Consider the following 14370-nt stretch of genomic DNA (forward strand, 5'->3'; position numbering starts at 1 on the left):
TCGCTTCTTGCATGTAACAAAAAGGCATGTAATGAAAATGAAAAACATTCTTAGATCACTACTCCGACAACCTGGGACAAAAAAAAGAATGGTGGCAGCTTCTTACAGGATGTTAATGCATAGAGGACGCAGATGGCTGTGTTCATGGAACCATGGTTGTGCACGTTGAACACACTAAGCAGTGCCATGAGCAGCACACCAACCGCAATGCAGAGGAACTGCGTGCCAACACCTGCACAAAATGAAAGAGGGAGGAGAAAATTAAAGCAATATAATGCAGCAACCACTGCACACATTAGTGTGTGAAATCATGACCGTATGCTTGTGCAAGGGAATGCCATGTAAGACCATCACCCGGTGCAAAGCAAATTAAAGGAACTTCAGCGAGCATCGAATGGATAACATAGCCTTGGAATGCCACTTACTCAAGGTGGTGCAATGTTACGCATTATTGAACGCATCAATGAATTATTAAGGGGAGATGCTCCTCGAAAAATTCCATTTTCTGTTAAATTAGTCCCTTTTGACAGTTTACTTGTAAAATTATTTCTGGTCACACAACTCTTATTTCCCGATATAAAGTTTGAATTCCAAATACATAGTGGTGAAAAATCAATCATTTCAGCCAAGATCACCATGGCATCAGCTACAGCGGCCGTTGAGGCCAAAGAGTATGGTGAAGTTCCTACAGTGTAATATTTCAGTGATAGTGATAGTCAGTGATAGTTACTGTCAGCGATAGTTACTCCTTCCACAACAGCAATAAAACCCTAGGAATAAAACACTACTCGCACACCTCTCTAGGAATCCAGAATAATTGTTAGAACTGTTCACTTTTGGCAATGTAGAATCGTCCTTTGAGATGGGGAAGCCAAAAGCACTTGGTGTCACATTTGGCATATGTTTTGATGGCTGTAGGACAAGCTGTGTAGCAGTTATAAAACAGGCACTTCACCATTTAGTAGATAAGATTAGCACTTCAAACACCTTTGTGTTTCCTGTGTGGTATTAGTAAACGAATTATGAAGGTCATAGACATGATAGCCAGGTAGTGCACTAGCATGGGCCACAAGAATCCGACTAGGAAAAGACGACGACGATGAAGCAACCAGCACGAAACGGTCGCGCGTGCTCTTGTTCGCATCTGTGTAAATGGTTCCAGATGAAATACATAATTTGTGGTCTCACAGCATCGACACCTGTCTGCCCGTTTCCATAAATTGGTGACACGGACTTTGCTTGATCGCTCTCGCTTCCTGATTTGCGCTCGCCTCAGCCACTTCGCTTGGCCTACAGCTGCCAAGAACTCGAGCACGGCAGCCCTTCCCGAAGCTGACAGTCACGACCTCTCAGCAGGTACCGTTATCATCGCCGCAGCCCCGCGAGCCCGAGGTTTCCGCTCGCAAGCTCCCTGAGTTCTGGTCGTCGGACTCGAAACTTTGGTTCATCGCCGTGGAGTCATGCCCATGTGAGCTGGGTGCAGCAGACTTGCATTAATTTGACTATGGTTAATTTGATCTCGACCAAAGCTCCTAGTCAGCACACACACATTTCCACGACACGAAACTTTTGTTATTTAAGTCGCGACATTGCCCTTCACTAGATAATTCAAACTTGGCTGGCCATCTTTTGGTGTCACGCATTTCAAGTGCTGCCAGTCTCGGAGTCGATGTTGACACTGAAGCAGTTTTGGTTTCTCGTGAGATGTCACAATGCCATGAGAAAACAAAACTGCTCCAGAGTCAACATAGACTTTGTCCACACTGGACGGTGTATTCGACAGCGACACAAGACTCCAATGTTGGCAACACAAGACTCCAATGCCTTCTAATGACAAACCAATTCACAAAATCTTTACAGTGAAATGTGCCCTAGACGGTACTGCACAACTAGCTGTCTATAACGAAAATCCCTGATGGTTTGTGGTGTGAGGCCCTTACACCGGAGCGTTTAGGTTGGAAGAGCAGAAATAGGGACCAGTTGGTTATGTTCAGTCAGCGCCTCCTCTATTTTTCAGTGCCTGGGCGAACGGTCTCCTCGGGCCATCGAGCGCGTGCTCCGCGTCCGTTCACCGCTGCCGCGTGGTGGCGCTGTGCAAGTAGACTGCCTGAAGCTGGCGCTGAACAGCCGTGCGTATCACGAAGCTCACGAATTCGTGTTTGCATCCGAGTGTAATTGCATCTGTGCTTCTTGCAGGCTTTCACAGGTACAGAGGGATGGAAAGAAACGCGAACATAGCGACCTGCTGTTTTCATCACGCTCTAACCGTGGTGGCAATAAAAAGATGCTAGATGGTCTTTTATTGTGTCACGGATGACGTCGGCTTTTCATCAATCATCAAGGCTATAACCACTTGAAATAAATATCGAAACAGCAAAGAATGCAGATGCCGCATGTTCGCGTGTCTTCCCACCCCGCTGTACGTATTCCGCAGGCAGTCTGCCAGCCGTGCTGCCGGTTCGATACTTGCACTCGAGTTTGATAGTATTTGCGTTTTATTTTCTACTTCAGGCTATTGCAACCGCCCCAATGCCTTAGTATATGTCATACTGTTGTGTTCCACTCTGCAAATGGAACTGAAACAAATCTTGATTGCCTTCTTTTTTATTTCCCTTTATTGATAAAGAAAAAAAAATCTCACAGGCTCCCTTATGCATACATCTAAGACGACTGAAAGGTGACAGCCATCATCCCCTTTTTCTTCCAGTCAATGTATTGAACATTCCCTGCCTCCCTCCGAGATATTTCTGCACCTAACGTGGTTTTCTTAGAGCCTCAAGGATCGGAGGCAGTGCAAGCTTTCTGCACATAAGCGGAGGCATGCACTGCCTCCGTGATCGGCCCATCTTGACTAAGCGAAGATGTAATATGACGACATCACGTTATGTGACGTCACAGTGATGTCAAAAAATTTTATGATCTGTGATGTCATATGATGTTATCACGTAATTATTTTTGCATCATTCGCGTTGACGCCGCCGACGGTCAATTTTCACGTTTGATGAGGCATCTATAAGGCTTTTGCCTTAATACACTAGGCGGCTGTCGTTCCATGAAATTCCAGCTGTCGCTGGTGTTCAGGAGAGGTGGCTTGAAGTAATTAGGTGGGATAATTGGTCTCCTAATTCACCTTCAAACTACACTATAGAATATGCAGCCGTCGTTTTCATAGAATATAAGAAGCGGCGGCTTAAGAAGAATGCAGTAGTGTCACTTTTTGCAGACTACCATTCACGTTTGCAGCCCAAGGTAACAACTGAACCAAGCATGGCAAGTATCCCTAAACGTGACCGTGTTGCGTCCGAACAGTCAACGAATGCATGTAGTACCAGTAGCAACGCTGCCTTGCGATCGCCGCCATGTGCATGCAGTGCTGACATTGGGTCCTGAAGCTGAAGAATCGGAGCCCATGGACACCACATGCGCTACCGACGAAACAACCGACAATCATTATGTACAGTGTCACAATAAATGAGTGCACAAGGCTGAGCAGGCTGCTCCATGCGACAAAAGCGTCCAGGTCGACAGACATTCGGCCTCTACTTTGCTCACTACCGAAAAGGGCAAATGGAAAAAAAAAAGGAAAGATACCTGAGGAGCCAGACAATGAGGCTACAACAATCCGTCGACAAATACAAAGATGAGCTCAAGCAATTGACAACAGTCCGCACCATTTTTCTCGCCTATCACACTGGCTTAAGTTGAGAGTCGGCACTACGACTTTATACTTGAACGACAGCGTCTGTTCACACATATCGGTCAGTGTTGCAGGAAGCGCGCGGCTTATGTAGCTGTTTGTGTTTGTTTTTCATACCACCACCATTTAACTGGTTTAAGCTCTGAAATGGTGGAATCACTTGGCATAGTACAGTGAAACCTCGGTGATATGATCACAGTTCATACGAATTTCGGGGTGATACAAATTTTCCGTTGGTCCCGGCCAAGGCCCATTGGCCTGCAATGTAAGGGAGTATGGTTGTTGCGAACCGATTTTCACTCAGCGACGTTTGATACGAACGTACGCTACCGCCCAGGCACGAATAGGTGCTGTCCGCGCTGTCGCGGAAGACGCGCCAAGCACGTGCGAGCGCGGGAATGCAAGCGTGGGCATGCGCACCGCACTGCCAAATCGTCAATATCACGGTGTAAGAAAAACACTTTTCTTACGGTCAGAATAAACCTTCAGAGATACGTCACGGCCTCCGAGATTGCGTGCGCGAATCTTTGAGGCTCTTATGTGTGTGCCTTCGCGTTTAGATGACAGAGGACATTAGCGCCATGTTTTTTGTTTTTTTACAATTCGTCGACGCGGGCTGCTGTCGTTGTACTGTGTTTACACGTGCCTGCCTCGTGCATGAGACATCCTATGAAAGGTGGACGAGGACCGAAAGAAGGCGAGGACGGTCTTGGCGAAGGAGTCAGGCCTCACAACGTTAACATGCGCGACCGTTGAGGTCGCACTTGTGCGGGCACGGCCATAAATCTCCCAAGAGACATCCCCAACACATCCGTGATGACAAAATTATAACACAGGACCGTGGTTCTGTGATTTTGTGGCCTTGATCAATCGACGTCAAGGCGCTGCTTTTGTTACTTTCGCTGCCGTACTCCGGTGTCATGCAAAAAAGCATACCAAAATATGAAGGGGCTACTGCTGTCGCGGGTCACAACGCCCCCGGTTCATTAATTAAGTGCGCGCGAACGGGCCGTATATTTACGAGTGCTGGTATGATTGCCGACATCTAAAAACTTGACTGACAATCATTCGGGGTTCTTCCTGACATTGCTGCGGCCCTGAAAAACAATAAATGAAAATGTACGCCAGCTTTCTTTTGTCGCATGTTAATTTTCCGTGCTTTCTGGTGATACGAATTTCTGGTGATACGAATATTTTTGGCGGTCCCGTGAGATTCGTATCACTGAGGTTTCACTGTATTTCTTTTTCTGGCACCAGCTGTTGCGTTCTCCCGGTGGCAACAAAAGTAATTCTCAAAAGCTTCACGAAGGGAACGGGCAATCACGTATATCCCTGGAAGCAGTCTAGTGACATTTCATGCTATTTAGCGCATGAACTCTAGGTTTGCGTGTGGTGTGCTACACCAGTAGACGGTAGCACGCATCGGGGAACTTTAAGCGCCCAAGCTTTCAGTATTAGCTCTTGGCAAATGCTTTCGAAAATCGACTTTCAGACAGTCAAAAACCGACTCTCAGTCAAGCGAACGTAACGGCGACAAAGCAATTTTTCACGCATCACTGGCATGCGCTCTCTGGTATCGGGCTAGCAGACGACGCGCGAGCGTCTCGATCAAATAGCCGCGAAAGACACATGCCTTCGAAATGGGCTTGTTGCCCAGAACGACAAGTGCTTCATGATTCCAGTTTACAAGTTTTCATTATACTTTAATCAACGCGAATACAGCCGAAAACTGAACCATATAGCAGCTTCGAATGCTGCCACGGCATTCGTTTCCGCGAGCGACGACGTGGCGGCGGGTCTACTACGGTGGCGGCGCCCGGCGGCTAAAAGCCGCACTAACGCCGACGGTCGGTTCCCATTGCGCTCCGTTCCTTCGCCCACGCACAGAAAAATAGAGGAGGCGCTGGTTCAGTGCATTGTTCTTTATCAGATATCTGTGGTGCTTCCCATGTATATATGAACGAAAGGGGAATTTTTCAAGGGCTCGTCTTTTTCTTTGTTAGACAAAACGTTGATTAGAACTAACAGACAACCAAGCCAAGGAAAGTATAGGAAATTTTATTTGTAGTAGTTATAATATTGTTACGTGAGTGACGAGTCGCTTTTACAAGTCGTTATTCACACGATATATTTGCAAGAGCGGCTGCAGCGCTGACCAGACCGGCTCCGAGCTCGAGCAGCTAGCGACCTTCGTCCTCTTCGTCGGGCGCACACGCGCGTCGACCATATGAATTCCGGCAGCCTACATGTAGCATAACCCCCGGCGGCAAAGGCGCCGTCTCGGCGCATCTAGACGTCAACGTCATTGGGCGAGTGGTACTGCTTCAGGCGTGCGACGTGTACAATGTCGCTGGCATGCGGGGTGGATGAAGACGGCGAGGCAGCAGGAGCGATTTCATAGGTGACGGGAGTCACCGCACGAAGCACTCGGTATGGCCCTGTGTACCGAGAGAGCAGTTTGTCGGACAGGCCAACGTGCCGGGTCGGAGACCACAGCAGAACCAAAGAACCGGGCGAAAAGTGTACGTCGCGGTGTCGTTGATCATACCGACGGCGTTGGTTCTCTTGGGAGGTCAGAAGGCGAGTACGAGCGGCTTCGCGTGCATGAGCGGCCCGGCTGATGGCGTCCAGGGCGTATTCAGTGGTCGGAGCTGCTGGCAACGGAATGACTGTATCGAGGGGCAATGTGGGTTCGCGGCCGAACAGCAGGAAAAATGGGGAGTAACCAGCCGTGTCATGGCGCGAGGAATTGTAGGCAAATGTCACGTACGGTAGAGCAAGGTCCCAGTCGGAGTGGTCTGAGGAGACATACTTTGAAAGCATGTCGGTTAGGGTTCGATTCAGACGCTCCGTGAGGCCATTCGTTTGCGGATGGTACGACGTAGTGAGCTTGTGCCGCGTTTCACATGAACGCAGGATGTCCGCTATGACTCTCGATAGAAATGTGCGGCCACGGTCCGTGAGCAGCTGGCGTGGAGCACCGTGTTGCAAGATCACGTCGCGCAGAAGGAAATCGGCGACATCTGTGGCGCAGCTTGTTGGAAGAGCTCGTGTGATGGCGTAGCGTGTGGCGTAGTCTGTGGCCACAGCTATCCACCTGTTGCCAGCAGAAGACAGGGGAAAAGGGCCGAGTAGGTCCAAGCCGACGCGAAAGAAGGGTTCAGACGAAATGTCGAGGGGTTGAAGGCACCCAGCCGGAAGCGTCGACGGTGTTTTGCGGCGTTGGCATTTCTCACACGCCGCGACGTATCGTCTGACGGAGCGTGCGAGACCTGGCCAATAGAAGCGACGGCGGATTCGGTCGTATGTGCGGGACACACCAAGGTGACCGGCAGTTGGAACGTCGTGAAGTTCGTGGAGTACAGCCGAGCGGAGGTGTTTGGGTACAACAAGCAGCAGAAATGGTCCGTCTGGATGAAAGTTGTGGCGGTATAGTGTACCATTCTGGAGTACGAACGAGCGATGAGATCGGTCCGAAGGTGAGGATTCGAGGCACTCGATGATAGCCCGTAAGGATGCATCACGGCGTTGCTCGTCGGCTATGTGGGTCAGTTGGGAAACGGTGCACACGCAAGCTTCCGTGTCAGGGACGGTGCGCGACTCGCCAACCGGATAGCGAGATAGGCAGTCGGCGTCCTGATGCAGGCGTCCAGACTTGTACGTCACTGCAAAAGTGTACTCTTGCAGTCGCAGAGCCCAGCGACCAAGTCGACCTGTGGGATCCCTTAATGATGAAAGCCAGCAGAGCGCGTGGTGGTCGGTGACTACCGAGAAGTGAGTGCCATATAAATATGGACGGAACTTGGAGACCGCCCACACAAGAGCAAGGCATTCTCGTTCGGTGATCGAATAGTTGCGCTCCGCAGGTGTAAGGAGGCGACTAGCGTAGGCGATAACGCGGTCGTGTCCCTGCTGACGTTGGGCGAGGACGGCTCCGATCCCGTGACCACTGGCATCAGTTCGGACCTCAGTCGGGGCGGATGGGTCAAAGTGGGCCAATACAGGTGGCGTCGTCAAAATTGTGATGAGGTGAGAGAAGGCGGCAGCTTGAGTGGACCCCCACGAAAATGGGACGTCTTTCTTCAGAAGATCAGTAAGTGGTCGAGCGATTGCTGCAAAGTCTTTCACAAACCGCCGGAAATATGAACAGAGTCCCACAAAACTCCGAACATCTTTGGCGGATTGGGGTACTGGGAAACTGGTGACGGCACGAATTTTCTCAGGGTCCGGCCGCACACCAGAAGCATCAACGAGGTGGCCCAACACTGTAATCTGTTGGCGGCCGAAGTGACACTTCGACGAGTTCAACTGGAGGCCAGCATTGCGGAAGACGTCGAGAATAGCCGACAGACGCTCAAGGTGGGTCTCAAATGTAGGTGAAAATACGAGGACGTCGTCTAGGTAACAAAGGCATGTTGACCATTTGAACCCTTGTAGCAGAGAGTCCATCATGCGCTCGAACGTGGCTGGGGCGTTGCATAGACCGAAGGGCATAACCTTGAATTGGTACAGGCCATCGGGAGTGACGAAGGCGGTCTTTTCTTGGTCTTTCTCGTCCACGGCAATCTGCCAATAACCGGAGCGAAGGTCTATGGATGAAAAGTAGCGTGCGCCATGGAGACAATCGAGAGCGTCATCAATGCGGGGCAAAGGATACACGTCCTTTTTCGTAATTCGATTTAGATGCCGGTAATCGATGCAGAAACGCCACGTGTTGTCTTTCTTTTTAACCAGGACGACGGGTGACGCCCAAGGGCTTGATGAGGGCTCAATAATGCCTTTAGCTAACATCTTGTTTACTTCTTCTTGAATAATCTGGCGCTCCGATACGGACACCCGATACGGTCGACGGTGAATGGGAACAGCATCACCTGTGTTGATACGGTGCTGCACAAGAGAAGTTTGGCCGAGTGGTCGATTGTCAAGGTCGAAGATCTCGCGGTAAGAAGCCAAAAGGCGGATGAGGGCAGCTGATTGCGCTGGGGGGAGGTCTGGGGCAATCATGGGGCGTAATGCCATGTCGAGGCTTGTGGCATCGGGTGGGCGACAAGGAAGATTGGAGCATACGTCTGCTGCAAAAGAGGTGACGTAGTCATCGGCTAAGGACCGCAACGTGGCGATTAAGATGCCTTGAGGGAGGACTTGCTTCGTGAAGCCGAAATTTATGACGGGGAGATGTACCCGGTTAGCGGCTACAGTAATGACGCAGTGAGGCACAGTGATGTCATGTGCCAGGAGTACATCAGTAATCGGCGTGACGACGTAGTGCCCATCCAACACGGATGAAGTCGTTGTGAATTCGGCGAATGTTAGGGCTTTAGGCGGTAGGCGCATGAAATCCGTGGTGCAGAGGCTGTGTGGAAGGTCGGGGTGAATATCTGGCTGAAGAGGAAGGTCCAAGCAAAGAGTACCAGCGGAACAGTCTATCAGGGCAGAATGGGTCGATAGGAAGTCCATCCCTAGGATGAGGTCATGAGGACAATTATGGAGCACCGTGAATAGGACAGGAACGTAACGGTCGGCGATGCTTATGCGAGCTGTACACATTCCAGTGACAGGAACAGTTCCGCCATCGGCGACGCGTACAGCTTTTGTAGTAGCAGGCGTGAGGACTTTCTTCAGTCGGCGACAAAGGCGAGCACTGATTATGGACACGTGAGCTCCAGTATCGACTAGAGCCGTCAAAGAAATACCGTCCACATGCACATCGATGAGGTTCTTGTTCGTAGGAAGCGTCAACGGAGGATTTGGTTCAGAAGGAGATGATGCAGCACTACCTCCAGGAGCTGCACGATCTAGTTTTCCGTCGGGTACGATGCAAAGTTGGGCGGCGAGGGGTGGCGGCGTGGTTGGGGCGACGGGGAACGACGGCGTTGAGGGGACGGTGAACGAGCAGGAGGGCGGCTGTTAGGTGTGTCACAAGTAGGGTCCGTACGGCTGGGAGGATACCGGCGAAGATCTTCATATGGGCGGGAAGGCGAGAAAAGTGGGGTCCTATAGGGCGGCGTCCAAGTGGCGCGGCAGTAGCGGGAGACATGACCAACGCGGTGGCACCGGAAGCAGATTGGTCTGTCGTCGGGAGTTCGCCATTCCGCTGGGTTGCGAGATCGTGGAGGAACGAATGGGTCACTTCGAGATGCATTCATGGGCATTGGTCGGGACGAGGGGCGAGAGACCGGGCAGGCGACAGGGAACCCGAGGTTGGCGAATTCTTGTCGTACGACCGCCTGAATAACGGAGACCGCGGGGGTTGGTTGTATAGTGGCATGGTCGAAAGGAGAGGGCTGGAACGACGCTGGACTTGCCGCTTCAAGTTCCCGTCGAACTATACGCGTTACACACCGCTCAAAGGGCGGTGTAGCGGCGGAATCGGAGCAGGTGGACGTGGCAGCCGTGTTTGGCAACCGAGAAAATTGAGGGTGCACACGACGGCTTTTGGCCGTTTCGAAACGGCGGCATTCTTGAATGATGCGGTCGATAGTCGAGACGTTGGTGTAGACCAGCAAATGAAAAGCGTCGTCCGCGATGCCTTTCAAAACGTGACCCACTTTGTCAGCTTCGGGCATTGCCTCGTCCACTTTCCGGCAAAGAGCAAGCACTTCTTGTATGTAGGAGACATACGACTCAGTAGGCGACTGGACACGGGTAGCGAGCTCTTGTCGTGCAGCCGCGTGGCGACCGGTCGGGTTCCCAAAGATGTCACGTAGCTTCTCCTTGAATGTGTCCCAGCTGGTGAGCTCGGTCTCATGTGTTTCGTACCAGATGCGCGGGGTTCCGTCCAAGTAGAAGAGAACATTAGCGAGCATCATGGTAGGGTCCCACCGATGAGTTTGACTGACCCGTTCATACAGGCGAAGCCAGTAGTCAACGTCGAGGCCAGGTTGCGCGGAGAATGTCCCGGGGTCGCGGGGGGTGGGGACCGCGACAAAGGTTGTCGTAGGAGCCGCAGATGGAGATGGGGACGGGTTGTCATTGGAAGCCATGGCGAGACGCTGAATGACGCGGCCACTGCGGAGCTGCGTGGTGAGGACGGGGAACGTTCCACCTCCACCAAATATGTTACGTGAGTGACGAGTCGCTTTTACAAGTCGTTATTCACACGATATATTTGCAAGAGCGGCTGCAGCGCTGACCAGACCGGCTCCGAGCTCGAGCAGCTAGCGACCTTCGTCCTCTTCGTCGGGCGCACACGCGCGTCGACCATATGAATTCCGGCAGCCTACATGTAGCAATATAAATGTGAAGACATTAAAGTGGACAAAAAGACAACTTGCCGCTGGCAGGGACTGAACCTGAAAGCTTTGAATAACGTGTTCGATGCTCCACCAATTGAGCTATGGCAGCAGTCGTCCTTCCATCCTGTTTATTGGGTATATCTGTGCATTTAAACCTGGGAGCACTAGTCAGCATCACTTGCAGTCATGATGGCGAGCGTGGAACACTCTCTTTTTTTGCCCACTGGCATCACGTAGCACGTGATCTTTTTACAAGCTGGCAGCTGACCAATAATCCCTTGTATACTACTTCAAGGCATCAAGTCTGCTAGAACAAGACCCTCGCTATAAATGAACAAAAGGGGAATTTTTCAAGGGCTCGTTTTTTTTTCTTCGTTAGACACAATACTGGCTTTTTCTTCAATGAGACGATGGCCACCACAGACAATCATTCAGCTTTTTAAGCTGCACTGTGTGCGGTAAACAGCGATATGGAGAAGCTGGTGTACAGCTGAAGGTTCCAAGAAAAAAGCGATGAGGACAAGGGGTGTCTGTTGTCACTCGGTTCCCTACAACCGCGTTCTCCAGGAGAAGTGGCTTTGTGCTGTTCGGCGTGATAACTCGTTCCCTGGAAAAAACGCTTTTGCGTGTGTTTTCACTGTGACGGAGTATTCCACGACGTCATTGAAGACGTTGCACAAAGCAGCTGCCCGTTATGGTTTCGGTTTCGACACGCCGTTTCTTACAGGACCCTCAGTACCCTTTGAAAACGGCGATATCGTAATGTGGTAAAAAAATATGCTGGAGTTAGCCTTCAAAAGTCAGTATAGTACATGTTTGACTAGTGTGAAAAGGTCAGAACTTGATTGGATAAACCTACCCAGAATGGCGCAGAGGAGGTTCTTGTGAGGAGGAAACCTGAAGACATCTGCGTGGATGATCTTCCAGCCGTACTCTTCCACGTCCATTTCAGCCTTGCTCTCCATGGAATTGTAACGGGCAATGTCGTTCTTGAGGACGCGTGTCTATGATGGAAGCAAATGACAAGGTTTACTGTTAGTGTTATGCACTTAAACACTATCGATCATATCATAAATAGCGCCAACGGCATGCTTTGATATCTTTGCAGGAAATTTTCTGATTCATCCAGTTCAATAAAATTACTGCTTTATAAAACACTGGTTTGCTCCAAATTAGAGTATTCTGCATCAGTTTAGAGCCCTGGCATTGATTCACTCATTTCAGACTTGGAAGCTGTGCAAAACCGTGCCTGTCGTTTCATACTCTCTAACTATCACCGAACAAGAAGCGTAACCGCCATGAAATCAAGTTTGTCCCTCCCTCCTCCCTCTCATCGCAGGTCTGTAGCTTCATTACGTCTTTTTCATAAAATTTACTATAACAACTACCTGAAAAACAAATTACTCACAAGGCCATTGTACATATCAGCTCGCATGGATCACCGCAATAAAGTTGGGATTCCATCTTGTCAGACTAAATGTTTTCATGACTCATTCGTACCCAGAACTTGTGTCAGTTGGAATGCCCTTCCCCATGACATCGCTGACATAACAGATATTAATATGTTTCGTAAAACAACTGCCATCTAGTGAATATATTTATGCTTGTTACACTTTGTGTAATTTTTTCTCTTATTATCAAAATTGTTCTCGTGTATTCCCGCCGCTATTTTTCCTTCTTTGTCTTGTTGTGAGTTTTTGCCAGCCACTTTGTACTTTTACTTTTTTTTCCCTTTATGATTTGCTGTTTATTGTATTCTTTATGTATCCCCACTCCCCTCTGTAATGCCTTCTGGCCCTGAGGGTACAATAAATAAACAAATATATAGCAGTTATACAAACATGGATGAACAATGTGTTTGGTCCCTTTGTGCACACGGGCACATGCACATTGGAATGAAAACAAAAGCAGTATCTATAAAATGCATGCGTGAATCCTGAATTTGTGATCAGAAAACATATTAAACAGCAATGCGTGGGTGTAATAAATGAGCGAGACACACCGCAAGATACACTGCACTGGTTGCAGAGCATAACGCTGCATAAATAATGAAAACGAGGACTGCTACTCATTAGGCAAGTACAACAATGCAAGAAGCCATAACAACAGAAAAGGAAGGAATTGTATGAATCGCTACTAAGGCAGCAGTCAAGCAGTTTAGAAGCTGCTTGTGGTATTTTACTGCCCAGTGTTTCATCCTATTTAAACTTAGTTATTATTATTATTATTTTTTTTTACTTCTGTGATTGTCTCGTGCTTTGTAGTTTACAAACAATGCTCCAACTTAGAAAATTAAATATTTATTAAGTAGTGAATTTACTTGTGCATGGACTATAGATTTCTTCAGATTCTTTTTTACTCAGTGCAGGCCTTACCGAGGCAAGCTCCTTTGCTCAAACTGTGCTTGAAGCCTGAAACTGCAGTCAGAATGCTGTGCAAAATAATGCAACCAATAACGACTGAAGAAAAACAGCGAAAAAAGAAAGAGACGTAGAATAAAAAGACAGGGGAGACACAGCAGTGCTGTGTGTCTTTCCTCTCCTTTTTGTCCATGTTTTTTTTTTGTGCGATGTTTTTCTTAAAAAATAAACGAGCACCAACGAGCCCGACTTGCCACTTTGTTACAACGACTGACCACGAAAGCGTTTACAATTGCCAGCCTATGATTCAAACACGAATAACATCACAAGGATGTCAGAATAATCGGGCAATGAGAAAAAGTAAACTGCAACTGCAAAATCAATTTTGTTGCTTTTATGCGCACCGTCACAGCAGAAAATCCTACCCTCAGGCTAGTGCTCAGTTTACCTTTGGGTTGTGAGAGCATTTTGCATTCACCCATTGTGCAGCTCAGGAGCATAGCCAGAATTTTTTTTTCAAAATCGAAGGGGGTTACACGGCACCCTCTATGCATCTTTGCGCATGTGTTTGTATGTATGAGTGCAGTAGACTATCAGTAAACGGAAATCTGTTTACTGGAACTGCGGCTTAAAATGGAACAATCGCTTCTAATATGATTGGTTTCGTACTTCAATTCTGCACTTCTGTTCAGCTCTCGGTAAACGGAACTCCTGTTAAACATAACACATTTTCCTGTCCTTTCAGGTTCCGTTTAACAAGAGTCTACTGCATATATACACATGCAAAATTAAAAAAAGCTCAGGTAGGAGGGGGTTGAACCACCCTCCCCCCTTGGCTACACCAGTGGTGCAGCCTAACGTGCCTTGCCACTTATTGTAAAGTGCAGATACCAAGCACAATGACGCTGTGCTGCACAATATGTGTTAAAAGTAGAGCTGTGCGAATAGCAAAATTTTGGGTGTGAAGCGAATTCAGATATTAAAGTTTGAGCGTGAATCGGATAAAATATTTTTCTAATAATTCGAAGAGAAATTACAAAAAAAAATGTTGCAGAGGATCTCTAAGCATATTCTTATG

The 14370-nt window shown here is 48.8% G+C and overlaps 1 protein-coding gene across 1 annotated transcript in view; it reads right to left on the minus strand.

Moving 5' to 3' along the window:
* Positions 1-14370, minus strand: part of LOC119383555 (transmembrane 9 superfamily member 1) — a 126850-nt gene that overhangs the window by 20666 nt on the left and 91814 nt on the right. The window contains exons 8-9 of the mRNA XM_037651772.1: positions 11792-11936; positions 107-232 (exon numbers count right to left, since the gene is read on the minus strand). Coding sequence (XP_037507700.1) covers positions 107-232; positions 11792-11936 — 271 coding nt within the window. The remainder of the gene's footprint in view (positions 1-106; positions 233-11791; positions 11937-14370) is intronic.

Source organism: Rhipicephalus sanguineus, chromosome 2, assembly GCF_013339695.2.
Source record: "Rhipicephalus sanguineus isolate Rsan-2018 chromosome 2, BIME_Rsan_1.4, whole genome shotgun sequence".
NCBI classification, from domain to species: Eukaryota; Metazoa; Arthropoda; class Arachnida; order Ixodida; family Ixodidae; genus Rhipicephalus; species Rhipicephalus sanguineus.